Genomic DNA, 19,914 nt, shown 5'->3' with positions numbered 1-19,914 from the left:
TTACGCCGTAAATTACTCCATTAGATTCAGCAGGATCGTGCAAGAATTGACCCCAAGATCATGTCATGCTGTCCCAACTGACTATGGTTGTTCCAAATGGCCGCGATAACAGTGATCATTGTGCGAGTATGATTACGGTCTGTGGGAGAGATCTCTCGGTAAGCCCACTGGATTCTCTGTAATCTCTGTCGCATAATCATGCCACATGTTTGCTTTGCTTCGTCTGAAATCTGAGCTGCGGATTGTCTTCTTGTCTTGGTTTCTCGAGACTCTGGTCAGGATATATGCTGTCAAACATTCTAGTAAAAGCTCAAATAAAGTAGCTTAATCAGTAGAGCATCTAATTCGTTACTGATGATGAAATAAAATATATGGTGAAGCGGTTACGAGGGAGTCATGCAGAATAAGAACCCTATGAAAAATGCTTTCCACACGGCTCTTCAATCGTAACGAAGTGGCGAGCTTCTAAAATTTCTACTTCTTATTATTCGAACAAAGACGGGGTAGGAGTCAAGAGTTGAAATTTCTTCGATTTCTTCCCCCATTTGCATTCAGTAGTTGCAGTGTACGTACTCGTTCTAGAAGGCCACCATCACATTGACATGTGGAGTAAAAGGATTGATAATCATATGCGTGTGGTACTACTGATACGTGGTGATTCACGAAGGGGAATGTGGACCATCGAATTAGGAATGTGCGGTCCGAGATGAACCAAGTCGCTCCATGATGCATTTTACATTTTACCGCCCGCACTGGCTCTTGACGTTTTTCTACTGGAACCCTGCACTACTTCAAATTTTTCTGACAAGCCCTTCGAACAAATCCCCCCAAACCCCCCCCCCCCCCCCCCCCCCCCCCCCCCCCCCCCCCCCCCGAGCCTGCACCAGTGTTGAGCTTCATGTCCGGCACTGGTCAGCTGCTCCTTCGCTGGTATTCTTGGCACCTCCTTATCTTCTCTTTTCGATTTGAAGGTCCTGCACTAAGATTTTTGGATTTCCCAATTGCAGATGAGCTAGGGAACCTTTTTTCTATTTACCATGAACCTTTTTTCTCTTTTCTAAGGTACTGTTGAAACCGTTTTTCTATTTACCATGAACCAACCGCAACTTGGTCAGAACCAGTGGAGGGCATTGAATTTCCAAGAGCAGCAGCAATGGAGGAAGGGGGGATGAATTTGCTGTTGCTAAATGAGGAGCAGGTAGCAGGAGGAGGTGTTAGATAATATTGTAACATATGCTTTGTATGGAAACAAACCAACCGAAATCATGGAGTCCCGATGTGTAGAATTGTGTAGAGAGTTCCTGGGTTGTAAAGATAGGAAAGTCCAGATATGGTTGTTGTAAAATAGAAAGGTATAATACCGGCATCTCCTTGATTTCGGTTGGTGATTTGTACGCCATGCGGAGGGCTCTTCTCTGCATATATTAACAAAGCTACGCGGCCTCTGTAGAGGTGACAACGCTTCCTAAACATACCTGGTTGCTTTCATGGTAATCAGAGCAAACTCCCACAAAAATACATCTAGCGTCGCCTGAGTCTTGCCCGTCGTCATGGCGAGCTCCTCGGCGCTCAACGTCGCGTCTCCATTGTTCGGTCAGGTCATCACCGAAAAATTGACCAAGACCAACTTCCCTCTATGGAGGGCGCAGGTCCTGCCCATACTGCGAGGAGCGCAGTTGCAGGGCTATCTCGACGGCACCGACACTCCTCCACCTGCAGAACTTGAAGCCAGGGATGGAGAGAAGGTCAAGAAGGTGCCCAACCCCGATCATGCTGCCTGGAAAGCCACGGAGCAGCAGGTGCTTGGGTTCCTGATGACGTCGCTGTCACGGGAGGTGATGGCCCAAGTGGCCACACTCGAAACACCGCAAGAGGTGTATGGAGAACTTGTGCGGATGTACGCATCTGCCTCACGTGCGAGGACCGTCAACACGAGGATTGCACTTGCAACGACCCGCAAAGGTAACATGTCTGTTATGGAGTATGTTGCAAAAATAAAGTCCCTGGCAGATGATATGGCCTCGGCTGGAAAGAAAGTTGATGATGAAGAGCTGGTTTCTTATCTCCTGGCCGGCCTTGATGAGGAGTTCAATCCAGTCGTGACGGCGGTGGGGGCGCGCACCGAGTCTATCTCGGTGGGTGAATTGGTCTCCCAGCTGCTGAGCTTTGAGCACAGATTGGATCTACTGCATGGCGGATCGCAAGGATCTGCCAACATGGCCAAACGTGGCCGTGGAGGCGGCAATAACCGCGGTCGCGGAAATCAGCAAGGCCGTGGTGGTGGCCGTGGCCGTTCCGGCGGTCGTGGCCGTGGCTCAGCTACACCAGGAGGACGTGGCACTGGCCGCGGGTACTTCAACAACAGCAGCTACAGCGACGACAAACCACAGTGCCAAATCTGCGACAAGATTGGCCACACCGCCCTGGAATGCTGGTACAGGCTCGATGAGGAGTCTTATCCCAATCAGAGGAGTGCATCGGCTGCGACACATTCATATGGAGTGGACACAAACTGGTATACGGATACCGGCTCCATCGACCACATCACTGGAGAGCTCGAGAAGCTCTCCATGAAGGAGAAGTACAAGGGAAAAGATCAAATCCGTGCAGCAAACGGTGCAGGTATGAATATCAGTCACATTGGTCATGCTATTATTAGTACCCCTAATTCCAATTTGAAACTTAATCGTGTTCTTCATGTTCCTGCTGCTGATAAAAATCTTATATCTGTGCACCGTCTTACTTCTGATAATCATGCATACCTTGAATTTTATCCGAATCATTTTCTTGTTAAGGATCAAGCTACCAAGAGGACACTGTTTGAAGGCCGGTGTAGAAACGGTCTCTACCCCATACCGAGTGCGCATCTGAAAGAAGCTCTTAGTGCCACCAGATCGTCTCCTGACTTGTGGCACTATCGTCTTGGTCATCCCTCATCTGAGATAGTTAAGAAAGTCGTTAGTAGCAATAATTTGCCCTTTTTAGTTGAGTCAAATAAAGGCTCCGTCTGTGATGCATGTCAACAGGCAAAGAGCCATCAGCTTCCGTATCCTGTGTCCACTAGTGCTTCATCCAAGCCACTAGAACTCATTTTTTCTGATGTATGGGGTCCTGCCACAGATTCGGTAGGCAGAAATAAATACTATGTTTCTTTCATCGATGATTATAGTAAGTTCACCTGGGTCTATTTGCTTCGTTTTAAATCTGAAGTTTTTCAGAAATTTCATGACTTCCAAAATATGGTTGAACGAATGTTTGACAGCAAAATTATTGCTGTACAGACAGATTGGGGTGGAGAGTACCAAAAACTCAGCTCCTTCTTCACAAAAATTGGAGTAGCACACCTAGTATCGTGTCCTCACGCACACCAACAAAACGGCCCAGCTGAACGAAAACACAGGCACATTGTTGACGTTGGTCTAGCCTTGCTTGCACATGCATCTATGCCTTTAAAATTCTGGGATGAAGTTTTTGCCACGGCAGCATATCTTATTAATCGAACCCCATCCAAAGTCATTGACTTCATGACACCCTACGAGCGTCTCTTTCATAAGAAACCTGACTATAAGTTCCTTCGAGTTTTTGGCTGTGCATGTTGGCCCAACCTTCGTCCTTATAACACTCATAAACTTGCTTTTCGTTCCAAGCGATGCGTCTTCTTGGGCTATAGTTCATCTCATAAAGGCTACAAATGCCTTGATGTTAGTACAGGACGCGTCTACATATCAAGAGACGTCATATTTGATGAAAGAGTTTTTCCTTTCCGTGAGTTCCATCCCAATGCCGGCGCTCGTTTACGGGCTGAAGTCAATCTCCTTCCTCACTTGTTTCCTTCCAGTCCCACCATGAATCATCCGGGGGATACTAATGTAGCTGCTGATTCATTGTTGCCTGATATTCAAAATACCCAAAATTCTGCACCTAATGATACTTTTTTGGAAGAAAACAGTGGTGCTTGTGCGCAGGAAATCTTGGAGCCAAGATCAGGCACGATCCCAGGTGTTTCCAGCGCCGGCCCGTCGACTTCGTCCGATGGTGGGCCGACAGCGGACACGGGTCAGGAGCCTACTGGCCCATCGTCAACCGAGATGGATTCACATCAGGATGTCCCTGGCACTGGGTCTTCTGTATTAGATAATGCTGCAGCAACAAATCTTCCACGCCGGACCAACCGGATCAGAAAACCAAAAGCATACACAGATGGCACTATAAGGTATGGCTATGGATGCTTAGCGGTTGGTAATGAACCACATGAACCACATGATTTATCTAAAGCTCTTGGTAATAAAAATTGGAAACATGCTATGGATGAGGAATTTAGTGCCTTGCAAGATAACAAAACATGGCATTTAGTACCAGCACAGGAAGGAAAAAATCTTATCGATTGCAAATGGGTATACAAAATTAAAAGAAAGGCAGATGGCAGCATAGACAGATATAAGGCTCGATTGGTAGCAAAGGGATTTAAACAGAGATATGGGATAGATTATGAGGATACTTTTAGCCCCGTTGTCAAAGCTGCTACTATCAGAGTGGTGCTTTCTATAGCAGTGTCTAGAGGCTGGTGTCTTAGGCAGCTAGATGTAAAGAACGCGTTTCTTCATGGTGTTCTTGAGGAGGATGTCTACATGAGACAACCACCAGGTTATCAAGATAGTAAATTCCCACATCATGTATGCAAGTTGGATAAAGCAATATATGGTCTGAAACAGGCCCCCAGAGCTTGGTACTCAAGGTTGAGTGATAAACTGCAGCAACTTGGTTTCTGCCCCTCTAAGGCCGACACTTCATTGTTCATATTTAATAAAGGCAATGTTAGCATCTTCTTGTTGGTTTATGTAGATGACATTATAGTAGTCAGCTCTTCCTCAGAAGCAGTGTCAGCATTGCTGAAGGATCTCTAGTCAGATTTCGCCCTAAAGGATTTAGGTACATTACATTACTTCCTTGGCATAGAGGTGAATAAGGTACGTGATGGTATTCATTTATCACAAAGTAAATATGCTTCAGATATTCTTAAACGGGTTGGCATGACTCACTGCAAACCCATGGCTACACCTCTATCGGTTGCTGAAAAATTAAGCATTGAGGAAGGTGAACCTCTTGGACCTGAAGATGCTACACGATATAGAAGTGTAGTTGGGGCATTACAGTACTTGACCTTAACTCGGCCAGATATTTCTTTCGCAATTAACAGAGTCTGTCAGTTTCTACATTGTCCTACTACAGCTCACTGGTCTGCAGTCAAAAGGATTCTTAGATATGTAAAACTCACGTGTGATATTGGCATGAGCATAAACAAGTGCCAATCTATGCTTGTGAGTGCCTTTTCTGACGCAGACTGGGCAGGAGATATTGATGATAGAAGATCAACAGGAGGATTTGCAATTTTTGTTGGCAGTAATCTTGTATCATGGAGTGCAAGAAAACAAGCCACTGTGTCAAGGTCAAGTACAGAAGCTGAATATAAAGCTCTAGCCAATGCAACAGCCGAAGTTATCTGGGTGCAATCACTTCTTAAGGAACTAAAAGTTCCAACGCCACCTACAGCAAGGTTATGGTGTGATAATTTAGGGGCCACTTATCTCACAGCGAATCCTGTGTTTCATGCTCGTACAAAACATATTGAAATTGATTTTCATTTTGTGAGAGAACGTGTGGCTCAGAAACTTCTGCAGGTTCGGTTTATATCAACACATGATCAAGTTGCTGATGGATTCACCAAGGCTCTTACAAGAGAAAAACTGCATAATTTCAGACGCAATCTTAACTTAGTAAAGTTATGATTGAGGGGGGCTGTTAGATAATATTGTAACATATGCTTTGTATGGAAACAAACCAACCGAAATCATGGAGTCCCGATGTGTAGAATTGTGTAGAGAGTTCCTGGGTTGTAAAGATAGGAAAGTCCAGATATGGTTGTTGTAAAATAGAAAGGTATAATACCGGCATCTCCTTGATTTCGGTTGGTGATTTGTACGCCATGCGGAGGGCTCTTCTCTGCATATATTAACAAAGCTACGCGGCCTCTGTAGAGGTGACAACGCTTCCTAAACATACCTGGTTGCTTTCAGGAGGAAGAAGCCATGCCCGGCCCAAAGTACATCCACTGAACCACTGAACCCGAAATAAGAAACACTATATCCTGAAACTCGTAGCACCGAATCTACATTCTCAAACTCAGAAGAATTCTGTAGCATTACAGCAAGCGCGCTCTTTCCAGCAGCCATTTGAGTTCAAACAACCACGACTTCATGATGCACCGTAAGCCATTTGAGTTACTTTAATACTCTAAACCTCTAAGTTCTGGTTGTTAATTTGTTATCCAAATCAAATCATCTGTCTAAATCTGAATAGTGAATACTAACTGTTAGCCATGCCGACCTTGCTTCCATGCACGGCGTGGAGGCCTATGCGGCTCTGCCTGCTGGGTGGCCGCTTGATCGATTCCTTCGCCGCTGTGCCTGTGCACCTGCAGCGGGCTGGCAGAGAACAGGCGGGGGAGCCAACAGAGCCAAGGAACCTCTGCCCTCCGCCGGTTTGCCTGTCTGCACGGTTGCACGGGCAGGGCCGCACCGCCGTAGTGGACGCGCGACGAGGGAGGCATCCATTCTTGGAGCTTGCAGACGCAGGCTATGTCTACTTGAATCTTTCTGGGGTGAAGCGTGCGCTGTGCGGGATCGGTTCTAATCGAGGTGACATCTTTCTTCAGTCCAGAGTAAAACTTGGGGACCGGATTGAAGGGCTGGCGACACATTTGGAAGTGGTGCAGGGATCTATTAGGAAAATGTGCATAGCCAGTGCCCGCGGTCAATTGTAACCAGGACTGCGGGGCGGATTGGTTGATCTCGCGCCGTACATTTCTGATTTTATGGTCCACGTTGCAAGTTTGCAGGTTTGCACCTAGCACTGAGTTTGCACTGCATATTTTCCCCATCTTCTTCTGGTACCATTTTCTTTCTAGTTGAAACAATAAAATAATCACCTACTGTCATATGTGCAGCAATAAGAAAAACAACAGTAATAAGATAATAAAAAAGGAAACTGCCTTACCAAAGACAGGTGCCGGTCTCCGTTTCTCTTCCATCATGTACGACAATATATTTCCATTTTCAAATACAAAATGTCCAGTTATTCTTGTCATCTTGTGACTTGCTCCGTATGCAGATAGGACTCTTTCTTGGGATTTTTGTTCCATGCCCTAGTAACTGGGCAGAACTTTTCAAAAATGATACCTTGAAGTGTTCAAGTGGAAATGGAAACAGATTTTTTTTTGCAAGGAAATGAAAATGGAAATGGAAATGGAAATGAAAATAGACAGAATACTTGCAGGTGGGAAATTGATAGAGAGATCTTAATTTGCGCAGATCACCAAAAGAAACATGATCTTGGGATATGTAGCTTGTCTCCACTATTTATATTTGAATCCTCTTCGGCTAAATGCCTAAATTCTAAATTTCATTTTTCCTTTATTTAGTGATTAGTGAATTACATGATGGCTCTAGGATGATGCCTCGAAAAAACCCCTCTTTTTTTTTCATGTTACCTAAAGATGGGGTTATTTTCATGCGATTGATGTTTGTGGAACCACCTATTTGAAATTGCAAAGTTGGTGCTTGTATTGTACCTTTAGCTCTGCCTATTTAATCCCTTGTCCATTAAAGCCTTTTTTAATCAATTGTCCAATAAAAGGATCAACAAACACGTATAAATAGAGCACTGCATAGAGCTGAGCACCAACACGCATCACCTCTCTTCTGTCTCGCTCTCTTGCTCTTCCCAAACAAGAAGCCGAAATGCAGAAGCAAAACCAACCCATCTCTTGCTCTCTTCCCCCGCCAAACCAAAACAGCAAGAAACCATCCATGGCGAGCCAGAAAGGAGCCGCGCCGACAGGCCGATCGGGCGGTGCCGACGGCATCCGCTCGCACACGGACGCCGAAAACGATCCATCATCATCGGCGCCCGAGGACTTCGAGTTCTGCATACTCTCGTCAGGTGGGCTCGCGCTGGCCGGAGAGGACGCGGCCGACATGTGCGCCGCCGACGAGGTCTTCTCCGGCGGGAAGCTCCTCCCTTTCCGCCTCTCCTCGGCGGCCTCGGCCGACGCGTCTTCCGCGCTCATGCTGCTCCGCTCGGACTCGCTGGACGGCGCCGCGATGGCGGCGTCCACCAGCGGTTTCAGCTCGCGCTCCGTCAGCCGCAGCGCGAGCTCCAGCAGCAGCAGCAGCTGCGTCAGCCGGAGCACGTCGTCCAAGAGCGCGTCCTCGGACCCCGCCAGCGTCGCGAGCTGCCCTCCTCCACCCAGCAAGGGCGCCACGGCCGGCGCCGCCGTTCCGCCGCGGCGGTCGCTGTCGAGCAGCGTGTTCTACGCGCACCCGAGCCCGTCGCCGCGCCCGCCGCGCCGGAGCGCACGCCCCGCGGCCGCGCCCGCGGCTCGCCGCAGCACCGGGTCGGCGCCGCCGGCGTCGTGGGGCGTCATACGCCTAGGCGTCGTCGGCGCCCCCGAGGTGTACGCGCCGCGGCCGGCAGGAGCGAGGGGCGGGAGCCGGAGCGCGAGGTTCGATCAGCCAAGGACCGCCGCCAAGGAGGACAAGAAGCTCGCGCTGGGGCTGCTGGGGGCCGGCCTTGTGTGCTCGTGCTCACCTGACGCCGTCGCGCCCGTGGGCTCGGCGGAGGTGGCCGCGGCGGAGGCGAGGCGGAGGAGGAAGAAGGCGGAGGAGAAGAAGAGAGCGGCGAAGCAGAGCGGGCAGAGCACTTCTCGGAGGAGCAGGATCCTCGAGTGGCTGGAGGAGCTCTCCATTTCCAAGGAGAAGAGCGTCGTGTAGATACAGATCGTCTCCTGACTGAAATTGTTTTCAACATTTCTTCGTTCTTTGATGGATCGAGTCACTCTTGGAAATATTTGTCACTTCAATTCGTTTTCACCATTCAACCAGTTGATCAATCAGTAATCTCCCTCAGGCTCATCAGGGCACCGACCGATGTCATTGAACAAAGCTCATCATATTTGTGAAGATGACTATTGCCTCGAGTAATGTGTTACAATCCTTAATTCTTACCTTGCCTTTTTAAATTATTTACAAATTTGATCGAGGTCATAGGACTTGAAATTTGCATGCTTTGGGGTGGCGTCATGATAGCAGCATGAGGCCTGGGACGAAAAATACAGCATTGCCTTGGTAGCAGGACAACGGGAGACGCAAAAAGGTCGCTTTCCAGGAAGATAGGGCATGGGGCGCAAACAAAAGCTTGGTCTGCCTTTTCTCGAGCTACCAAGCCAAGGATGGAGCTAAAAGATTTTCAATTTTCATGTCGCGAACGAGACCTATTCTTGAGCTCGGATCGGGAACTATAGCCACGTCAACATGACGATCTTGACCCAATAACGTTACATGAGATTGGCTAGCTTCATAATGGTTGTCTGGATGGTGGATTAGAGCAAAACATGGTACTAGTAGGATTCTTTTTTGCAGAAGTACTTCATTTAGATCGATGAAGCAAAAGTTGGATAATAGCAACATGGAAATGGTGATGTCACAGTGGTAACTAAGTTTTCAACTGATGCTCGAAGTTCTTAAAGGAATCATTTTCTTTGTAAAATGTGCAATATATCTATCGCTGATGGGTCAATTTTTTTTTGAAACGAAAAAAATAATCGCTGATGGGTCATGTCTGATCTAACTTCTAAAGACAAGAACAAGAATAAGATGGGATCCCATGCTGAGCTTTTTGTAGCTCACCCAATAGGTAATCTTTTGACTTTCTTTTTTGTGGGCTGAGGTCACACTTTTCTCCTTTATACTAAGGTACTGTTTGACTTTACCTCCCTGTCACATTGGATGTTTGGATACTAATTAAGAGTATTAAATATAAGTTAATTACAAAACTAATTGCACAGATGGAGGCTAATTCGCGAGACGAATCTATTAAGCCTAATTAGTCCATGATTTGACAATGTGGTGCTAAAGTAACCATTTGCTAATGATGGATTAATTAGGCTTAATAGATTCATCTCGCGAATTAGTCCAGAGCTTCTGCAATTAGTTTTATAATTAGCTCATATTTAGTCCTTCTAATTAGCATCCGAACATTCAATGTGACAAGGGCTAAACTTTAGCCCGAGGGTCCAAACACGCCCTAAGTTGCTAGGTTTGTGTTGGTCATCTATATCTGTCCTAGATTTAGGGTGCTATTGCGGATTTGCAGTGACCAGTGAAGCAATAAGGTGTTAGGGTTTTAGTTCGCGATATTTGGTGGCTATCACTCTGATGATTACGGCTGATATAGGAATGATAACTTTGAGAAAGTTTTTGTTTCATTAGAATTAAACCGTTGTGTCTAATATCAAATTACGAGTTTATGAAAAGTATATATGTTGAAGTTCCAAGTTGTGTTGCAGAAGCAAACTCGATGGCAAATAAAAATCTTGAGTCTACAGTAAAGCTGATGGCGTGTGCACTATTTGTCAAACATAAAAGATATGCTATATCTGAATTGCACGTGGAAAACTGGACAGAAAAGAGAACTAACTGACCAAGGAAGCTGGAGAAAGGCACACGACATATATTCCTATTTTTAAAGAAAAGATTGTGTTAAATTGGTTTTAGATACTAGTAACCTTCATTTTTTGGTACCTCCTTAAAATTCTGTATTCCATGTTGTAAATGTTGTTATATAACATTCAGACATTGTTCTTCGGTGCTTTTGCAGATGTTGCTCTTCGATGTTGTAGATGAATGGAGCATATGAAACATAATGTTGCAGCTCACACATCAATGTTGAAGGCGTTGTTCTTAAATATTTTCAAACTTTTATTTTTGAGGTTGCAACCTGTCGCCTAAAAAATTGTTAAGTTTCAGGCGCTACTCCCCAATTTTTTCTTGGTTACATTAGAATTAATGTTGGGAATTTTTTTCTAAACTCAAATTACAAGTTTATTAAAAATGAAGCAATTTTTTTCGATGAATACTGCTGGAAGTAGTTTAGCTGTTGCTTATTTGATTTTTAAGGTCCTGAAAAGTATATACGTGGCTTCTAAGGAGAACATATACACCATGGAATTTCCAAGGTGGTGTTGTTGTGGAAGCAAACTCGATCGATATGGCAAATAAAAATCTTGATTCTACGGCCGGGAAAGCAAAACGAGGTGTGTGCAGTATCTTCTATCAACACATGTCGTCATCAGATATGCAAAAGATATGTTTTCTGAATTACGCGTGGAAAACCGGCCAGAAAGAATCATCTAATCAGGGCGGCTGAAGAGATACAATGCAGCGTGTGACTTGTCGAGGGATTACGTGCTGCTAGCTGAAAGTCTGACCTGGCTCCGACCCCCGCTGTCTGTTGATCCCGGTCTCGATCACGATGGCGACGCCGATCTCCGTCGACCTGGGAGCACCGATGCAATACGCCCGCGCGTGGTCGCAAGAAAGCCTGCCGAATAGCAACTGTAGTGCTACGTGATACTCCAGTTGCGTTGCCGAACAAGAAAAGTCCGGCCTGATGCCTGACTGGTGTATTATTTGTTGCGTCCATGCATATATGCTTGTTGCTTGCCAGAGGATTTCAAATCTAAGCCATCGTCGGACAGGGCAACTGCTGTATAGACTGGGCACCCGCACGAGATTAGTCTTGGAGACAAGCCGCCCTGCTGAAGAGATCGAGCTGATGATCTAGTTTGCAGCTGATCTTCGTCAGTTGAGCAAGTCATCTCACTCGCGTTCTTCAGCTGCTTGTCAACCGCATGTGCTCGATCGAGCACCACACGCGAAACAAAAGAGGTAACCGCTAGCTATTTTAGAGTGCCATCATAGGCTTAACGCACATCTGAGGCATTTTCTGAAAAGCTATTCCGCGCCGGCCGCTCTGGCAATAGGCAAGCCATCCTGACGTAAGTTGTGAGACAAAGCCCGATCGATTCAATTTAAGCGCTGCACCATTTCACCTAGGGCTAGCGCGGAGCGGAAAGAATGTGCAAAAGCACGAGAGGGAATGGGCATGTCACATGCGGGTAGGATGTGTGAAAAGACCAAGCAGCTAGAAAGGGTGCGTGCATGGGGCACTGGGAATTCTTTGTACGCGCGCGCGCACTCTGTAAGAAAATTAAGAGGTCCGAAGAGGGGGGATACGGGAAAAGCTTCCATGCCTAGCCTCCCAACTGTCTCGACTCTCAGCAATTCAAAAGGTGGTCCATGCATCATTCTTGTTGCGGAATCAGTCACACCTTTAGCCTTGGACCGTTCAATTAATTTTCATGTGATGACTATTTTGTCAATGATAATAGCTAATAGTTTCTGTTTATCAAGCACCTGCTAATATGTGCTTGTATATGTAGTTGTTTGTTTGTGAAAATAGTAAAATTCATTGGCAGTCCTTAAACTTATTGCGAGGAGTTAACTAGGTCCATAAACTTGCATATTGCACAAACGCATCCCTAAACTTGCAAATTACCTAATCACGTCCCTGTACTTACCAGAGGGTGCCATCTAGGTCATGAACTTAGATGGCGTTAGTTCTTTGGGATCATCCTACATGTGTTCTTGTAAGTGCATGGATTTAGATAGCATCCTTAGACACGTGCTCATGCAATCTACAAGTTTATGGACCTAAATGGCACCTTGCGACAAGTTTATGGATGCACTTCTGTAATTTGCAAATTCATGGACCTAAGTGCCACCTCTTGATAAATATGGACCTAAGTGCCACCTCTTGACAAATTTGAGGACGGCCAATAAATTTTACTTTTGTTAAAAATATCTATTACCACCTGTTAGTAGCCACCAATCTAATAGATAGCTGGTCCTCGGTCAAAAAAATAGATAGCAGGTCTATTAGACTATTAGTAGGTCTGTTTGGATCCGACCTGTTAATTTTAGCTTATAAGTTCTAACTATTGGCCCAAATCGGTCCAAATAGGACCTAACAAGGCCATCTTACTGTTTATGTTTCCTTTTACTTCTGTTTTTCCCTCTCTTTTATTCTTGAACGGTGGATGGAGCCCATATAAAAAGTTACTGAAACAACTTTCATAAAAAAATTAGTTTCAAGTTGTTCTCAACGAGTTTTATAAAAAAATTTAGCTGAACAAGTCATTATGAAAAAGTTTGCATGAAAATTAGTTGAACGAGTTGTCTAAACAATTTTTATTCAAAACGTAGTTCAGCATGTTGTTTTGTAAACTTATTTTTAAACAAGTTTTTTTTCACAAAGAAGCGAATAATGAAAAATTTATGTGTATAAGTGTCATCTTGACGCATGCTTGAACCAGCCACGCCCAGCTAATGATGAATTGGCTCTTGTTTTATGCTTCGGGAGTCGTCCAAACGATATGCTCAAACTTGGCATAGGTACAGCGGACCCTAAGAGTGATAGTTGCAAAATCACCAAAAGCGTTAAAACCTCATTTATTTTATTAGCGTTACAATTAGTATTTTTTCTATTTTTTATAAAAAAATTTACATAGAATAGTAATATCTTAAGATTTTAGACAAGAATTACATACTAAGTAGGGACGTATGTAGCACGGAGCAGGGCATGCGCCCCCCCCCCTAAGGGACATTCAAGATAAGGGTCAGCTTGGTTCTCTGGCAAGTTTTGCCTTGCCTTGCTAGCGAGAGCAAGCCTTACCTTGCTAGTTTAGGTCTTGTTTAATTCCTAATTTGGGAGTGGCAAAATTGGCATTTTGCCATAAATGCGCAACTGTAGCGTTTCGTTTGTATTTGTGAATTATTGTCCAAATATTGACTAATTAGGCTCAAAAGATTTGTCTCGCAAAGTAAAACAAAACTGTGCAATTAATTTTTGATTTCGTCTACATTTAGTACTCCATGCATGTACCGTAAGTTTGATGTGATGGGGAATTTTTTTTTGCATAGTGTCAAAGTTGGGAGTTTGGAGGGAATTAAGGTCAGGAGAGCTGGATTGGCTCTCTTGTGATAGCAAGGAATTTCCTTGCCATCACAAGCCCCAAGGCAAGCAGGCAAGCAGGCAAGCAGGCAAGCTTGCCTATAAACCAAACCTCAAAATCCTTGCTGAGCAAGGCCAAGCAAGGTGCAGCAAGGGGACCAAGCAGCTCCTACATTCGAATCGGCCGAACACTGCTACTATTTTAATGGGCTGGCTAACCTGATCTAACTTCTCGGCCCACAGCCCATTATAGTATGCTCAGCCCTCTTATTTTCATTATAAATGACTTGATCTACCCTCGATGAGTCTCTATAGTCTAGATGAAGTTGTGTACACTATATAAGACATCCAAACCACTATAATGCTAAAAATGATCATTAAAAGCAATAAATTTGATGGTGATTAGTGCTAGTTTAGATATTCCGTGGAGGGCGCAATGGCCAATGCCTACTCCTGCTTTATCAATATAGATTGTATTTTATCTCATGGCCGATGGTTAAGACTATTTTTGGATCAACCAAACTAATTGACTGATTAATTTAGTTTGTGAACGTGCTTGCACCCTGTAGTGCATGTCTTGGGGAAATGAGTAAAGTGCACAGTGCGTCTTTAAATTTTTCCAGTCACTTAGTTTCATATACTCTCAAAACGCAGACGTGACTCCCTAAACTCAATCTCAAATATCATTTATGCCCCTTACTCTCAAATGCAGACCTGACTCCTAAACTTGGCTTCGGGTGTCATTGAGATCATATACTCTCTAATATTATTGTCATCCCAGATAAATTAATAAAAAAATTATTTTTATATGTATATAATTTAACTAAAAATTATTTTTATATGTATATAATTTAACTATAGTCAAATAAAGTAAATTGCAGCTTCATGTGTATAGAATATTGATGTGCTGAATCCAAAAAGCTTGGTGATATTTTATTTTGGAGGCAATATCTTAGCTTGCTAGGTGCGCATGATAGTCGTGCCCTATTATTCTTGGAAGATTGTTCAAATTTGATCCAATATTGTACAAATTTGTAGTTGCCCTTGCCAAACTAAAATCAGGGCTTATAAGCTCCATAAATTACCAGATGAGTATTCGAAGAAGCTAAAGGAGCAATAAAACAAGTCATAAATGTGCCAATGAAAACAATGGCAATCTTGAAAGCACAAAGTTTAATCTTATCATGTTCTATTGGTGGGAATGATATTGTATTTCAAGAGTCTAGGGACTTAAATAACACTTGAAGCTAAGCTTAACAAATTTGCGTTTTGAGAGTACAGGGATCTAAATGACATATGAGCCCAAATTTAGGGAGTCTAATCTACATTTTGAGAGTATGGGAATTGAAGTGACACAACCGAATAGGTTGAAGGACCAGCCATGCACTTTACTCTAGGAAAATTACCATTTCACTACTACACAACTCCTCATCACCGTCGGTCCCAAATCTGGCAACACCACTGGTTTTGGTGGTCACTGGATATAGGTCAGCGGTGATGGAGACCCATCATCGCCAGAACAAGAACCAATAGTGATACCTATTAAAAAAATAATAAAAGAACGAATCCCAACCGCCGCACCCCGCTGGATTCGGCCGGCCGCACCCCGCCGAAGCCTCGGCTGCATCCCGCCACCCGCGCTCCCCCGCATCCTGCCGCCGTGCCTCCCCTCAACCCACCGTTGTGCCTCCCCCACAAACACGCACACGCGCAGAAAGAGAGGGAGAAAGGGAGAGGGTGGACGGGGAGAGAGAGGCACGTCGTGGCCCAGCACCGTGCCGCTCAGCTTTGATCTGTGGCCTCGCATGCCGCTGCCCCGCGGCCTCGCGTTGCAATCCCGCCCCTAGGGCTGCCTCCACACCACCTCTCCCCACCGCCGCTCCTTGCTGCCACTGCGAGCGGCTCCCTGAGGGGTGAGCAGAGGGGGCAGGGGCAACAGAGTGGGGAGTGGAGGGATCCGGCTGCCGTCACCTCGGAAAGGGAGAGGAAGGAGATGAAGAGGGAAGGGGAGAGCAGGAGGAGGCTGTTCTGGTGCCGTCGTCAGGGAGAGGAAGAGGACAGAGATGAAGCGGATAGATAGAGTAAAGACAGAAGAGAGAAGTTGAGGGCAGACGCGAAACCAGCGAATGATATTTGATAAGAGTTTTGGATCCGCGGATACCTCTTCACCTTTGGGTTGTTTAACGAACCGGCGGTGAACCTTCAGGTTGTTTAATGAACCGGCGGTGAAAATCAAATCAGAGCATTACCGCCGTACCGTGGTTGGCCCGACTGTGATATCTATTTTCGCCGCTGGTTCCAACCTGCCAACCCTTTAACTGGAGGTGAAACGACATCACCGCCGCCTGTGATGCTCCGGCGGGGATGACTATATCTGTAGTAGTGTTAATTCGACCGTTTGGAAGGAAGGATCGAACTATCTATTACACATCCAGCAAGTTCGTCACAAAATTTTCATCCTTACGAGATACATTGTTTTTAAGCATTTATCGAAGTGGCAAACTGCGGATATATCCCAACGGTGTTGTGCTAGTAGTCAATAGTCATCAGTTGAGCAGGTCGTCCCACTTGCAGTACTGCCCGCCGGCGAGCGCCCGGTAGTAACGGTCCCGGCAGTAGACCGGCCGCCCGTCGGCGGCCTCCGCCGCCGCCGCGGCGAGGTCGTCGTCTTGCATCACCTCCACCGGCAGCCGCAGCAGCTCCTCCCTCCTGCGTAATAAGGTGATGCAAGCATGAAGCGAAGTTGTAATGAGTTGTGTACGCATGCTCAACATCCACATGACGGACGGCACCTCAAGCTTGGCTTCGACGACGCAGCGGAGGGAGGTTGGTTCATGGAGTGGAGGAAGTCCTCGACGGGAGCGGCGAACGCGAAGAGCGACACCGCCCCGACGAGCAGCGCGCCGGTGCCCACCAGCGTCTGCTTCAGCAGGTTGATCACCGGCTTTACCTGCAGAATTCATTCGTCGGTGAGAAATTAGAGGGTAAAGCGACTCTTCGTCCAGTGTTTCGGGAATTATGTTTGCCATTAGGTACGGAAAGTAACCCTGCCAAAAGGTTATATTACCTTGTAAGATCCCAAGAGCCTGTCCCGAGCCAACACCTGCAGCGAAATGGAAATGCAGGCATGTAAACTAATTGAACTGGACTACTTCGCTGCTGGGATGTAGTCATATTTGACTCCAGGGAGAATAACGCTACAGAACTTGCACATTTGTACAAGTTCTAGGGAATGTGGCACATTAATAAGTGTCTCCAATCAGGAAGTTCAACAAAAGTCTCGTCGTACCAGAACATTGGTGTTTTAGTCTTACCCGAAAATTCGATCCGTTCTATTTGTTTTTTTTAATTTGGTATTTAAGAATCTTGACACAAAATTCTGTCTAAAAATTGGTTACCCGAAAATTCGGCGCCTGATTTACCCAAATTATGTGATCAAATTGTAGCTGGAGATCCTAGGAACTTGGCCCAGGACACTGGGACATCGCGTCGATGTCGGGCGGTCGAGCTTGCTGCTTTACGGGTGGATTGCAGGAGGTGGGAGCTCAGGCCACCTGACGAATGCTATGGTTAGGGCTAGCGCAATACCGAAACCAGAGTTTCGGGTATTTTGGGTTCGGGCTTCGGATATCAGGTTTCTTCATAGGCATCCGTTTAAGCGACACTTCACTGAGAGATTGGATAATATAATATGTGATCTATTTGAGACCAGTATCAAAATGGTGTGTTGTTAAAGCGGTTTGTTTTGATCCAGTAAAATAGGAGTGATCCTCAAAATGGTCTGAGAATCATGTTCGTTTACCTCTGGTGGTTTTACCCACATTTGGCCGTCATACCATCCAGTTTCTTCGTACGGCACGACTGCTGACAACAGCCTATCACCAACATAGCTCCATCCCTGCACGCAGTAGCAACAGAAGCGTAATTAGCAAACTTCAGTGTATTATTATTCCTATGAAATGCGCGTGCACACTTTGTAGCTCCTGTAGCACAGCCTTTGCTGAACTTAGTAACAGATACTAGATATTTTTCTTTTTTCTGGATGAACTTACCAGGTATATTCTGAGAACCACCAATGACACCAAGAGCAAAGTTCCAATCCCAGCTGCCAGCACAAACTTGAGCGGGTCCTGCATAGTTTTGCTACAACAACTTCAGAGATATGAAGAAATGGCCAAGGTGATTATAAGATGCATACAAAGTGACACAATCCCAAGTTCCCAACTGACACACAGTTTTGGCTGGGTTGTAGACTACAGTTGTCAATTGATGAGTTCATTTCTGCAGTTCTGTTCAGGAATTCCATTTGCAAGCGCTGCACAGCAGTCTCACGTTTTGTCAGAGAAGCTGGAAGAATTGTGCGTGCGTACCTTGCCGGGATTGAAGCTCGCGGCTGCAATCGGGGCCGCGAGCACAGTGAAGGTGATCATCCACAGGCCGCCCAGCCGCAGGAAGAAGGACCCTGGGCTCAGCTCTGCCCACGAGTACAGGACGCTATCCTTGAGAGCAGAGTACTCGTTCACCTGCACAAAGGAAATGGGCAGATCAACACCAGCAACCAGATGCACCACAAATTTATTATCTGAAAGTGTAGGGAGGCTTCGTATAGATGCCTAGTTTTCTATCTAATCCAGCACAAGATTGTAACTTTCCATCTAATCCAGCACAAGATTGTAACTTTCCATCTAATCCAGCACAAGATTGTTCGCGACTAAACAACTCAGTTACCGGTCGTTGCTCGAAGGGGACTTGGATCTCCAGCCCGGGGTCCCAGCTCGGCCCGCCGCCGGCGAATCCGCTGCGGCTGCTCTCCGGCTCCTCCTTCAGCGCCATGGTCACCACCACCCTCCTCGTCCGCCTCGCCACGCCGGCCGCCGTGCTCCGGCTGCGCCGCCGTGGCGCCGCCGCGAAGGTGGCACCATGGTCGTGGCCGCCCGGGACCACCACCGAGTGGACGCCGACGATCTTCAGCCGGAGCAGCATGGGTAAAAAAACTCCTGCGTGGGAGCCTGCCAATTATCTGCTGGCTGCTCTCTGTGCTCGCCCCCGTGTGGATTACTTGGAAGAGCGCCTCGTAAAAATATGCGGCGGCGGCCAGGCGGCGAGCCGTGCATCTTTTACGTGGCGGGGAGCTTCGGCGACGGGTTTGTGTGGCTGACGCGGGAGGGGTCGTCGCGTCGGCCGGGTCTGGAGACGCTGCCTACACGTGGCCGGGTGGGCCGTGGCACGTTGCCTGCTCGTTTCCGCGCGCGCCGGCTCATGGCTGGCACTTGCAGAACAGCTATCTCACTCACTTGTTTGTTCGGATTTGGGCAAGAACAGATTTCTGGGCCTGCGTTACACAGAATCAAGCGGTTGATCATTAAGTGGGCTAGATTATCTTTTGATAAGGAAGTGGTCTAAAATTGTTACTATCTTGTTAGATCTAAGGAGCCTCGAATCTATCAAATGCTGTATTTTTAAGTTTGTTACAGTGACCATCTTTTTTTGTTTCAATAGCAAGTGATTTGGAGATGAGCCATGGTGTGCACGTACATTATTTTTCTTTTGACGAATCGTTTACTCAGATAACAAATTCGTTAATTCATTTCTTGTTTTCACGTTCACGCAACAACCTTTGTGCAAATGGATCCCCCAAAAGAAACTGATTAGGATACATTTTCTCTAGCATGTAACCAGTTATAGACTTTGAAATCGCATAAAAAGAGGAATTTTATAACTGTAACATATCAAACAAGTCGCAGATATTTATGTGGTTTGTTGCAGTATCTTAAATTTTGTTACGTAAATCATTTTGTTTGTTGTCTTAATTCAACCTATTTTGCTGTAACTAACATGTTTCTATTAGTGTGGATAACTTTATATGTCACAGTGGGTATTTTTGTTTGCTGCAGTAGTTCTTCGCATTTGTTTCTAGCTGCTGCACTGCTATGATATTTTCCCTAAAGACACGCTAAACTGTTTAGCGAGAAAGGATACTTTCTGTGTATCCTTTCTTTTGATTAG

General features: G+C 45.9%; 3 protein-coding genes and 1 non-coding gene across 4 annotated transcripts; 3 read left to right on the top strand and 1 right to left on the bottom strand.

Annotated features, from left to right (window-relative positions):
* The first annotated feature begins 1,550 nt into the window (after positions 1–1,550).
* LOC140221205 (uncharacterized) lies at positions 1,551–4,904 on the top strand. Its single transcript, XM_072290522.1, has 2 exons — positions 1,551–2,622; positions 3,712–4,904. Exons 1-2 carry the CDS (start codon positions 1,551–1,553, stop codon positions 4,902–4,904), a joined length of 2,265 nt encoding a protein of 754 aa, XP_072146623.1.
* Positions 2,034–2,172, top strand: LOC117841128 (small nucleolar RNA Z247). Its single transcript, XR_004637160.1, has one exon. It is a non-coding gene; the product is annotated as a small nucleolar RNA Z247 (small nucleolar RNA).
* Positions 4,905–7,720: 2,816 nt separating the features above from the next.
* Positions 7,721–9,070, top strand: LOC117837011 (uncharacterized). The gene has a single exon (XM_034716547.2). It carries the CDS (start codon positions 7,797–7,799, stop codon positions 8,826–8,828), a length of 1,032 nt encoding a protein of 343 aa, XP_034572438.1. The 5' UTR covers positions 7,721–7,796; the 3' UTR covers positions 8,829–9,070.
* A 7,235-nt stretch (positions 9,071–16,305) lies between these two features.
* On the bottom strand, positions 16,306–19,007 carry LOC117835929 (protein CONSERVED IN THE GREEN LINEAGE AND DIATOMS 27, chloroplastic). The gene is made up of 7 exons (XM_034715262.2): positions 18,637–19,007; positions 18,279–18,431; positions 17,961–18,038; positions 17,711–17,806; positions 16,976–17,011; positions 16,701–16,858; positions 16,306–16,617 (listed from the first exon to the last, which is right to left on the bottom strand). The coding sequence occupies exons 1-7, from the start codon at positions 18,889–18,891 to the stop codon at positions 16,455–16,457; spliced, it is 939 nt and encodes a 312-aa protein (XP_034571153.1). The 5' UTR covers positions 18,892–19,007; the 3' UTR covers positions 16,306–16,454.
* Between the last annotated feature and the right edge of the window lie 907 nt (positions 19,008–19,914).

The sequence above is a fragment of the Setaria viridis genome, chromosome 9 (genome assembly GCF_005286985.2).
Source record: "Setaria viridis chromosome 9, Setaria_viridis_v4.0, whole genome shotgun sequence".
In the NCBI taxonomy this organism is placed as follows: Eukaryota; Viridiplantae; Streptophyta; class Magnoliopsida; order Poales; family Poaceae; genus Setaria; species Setaria viridis.
The sequence above is the reverse complement of the archived record's forward strand: the minus strand, read 5'-3'. Positions and strand labels throughout refer to the sequence as shown.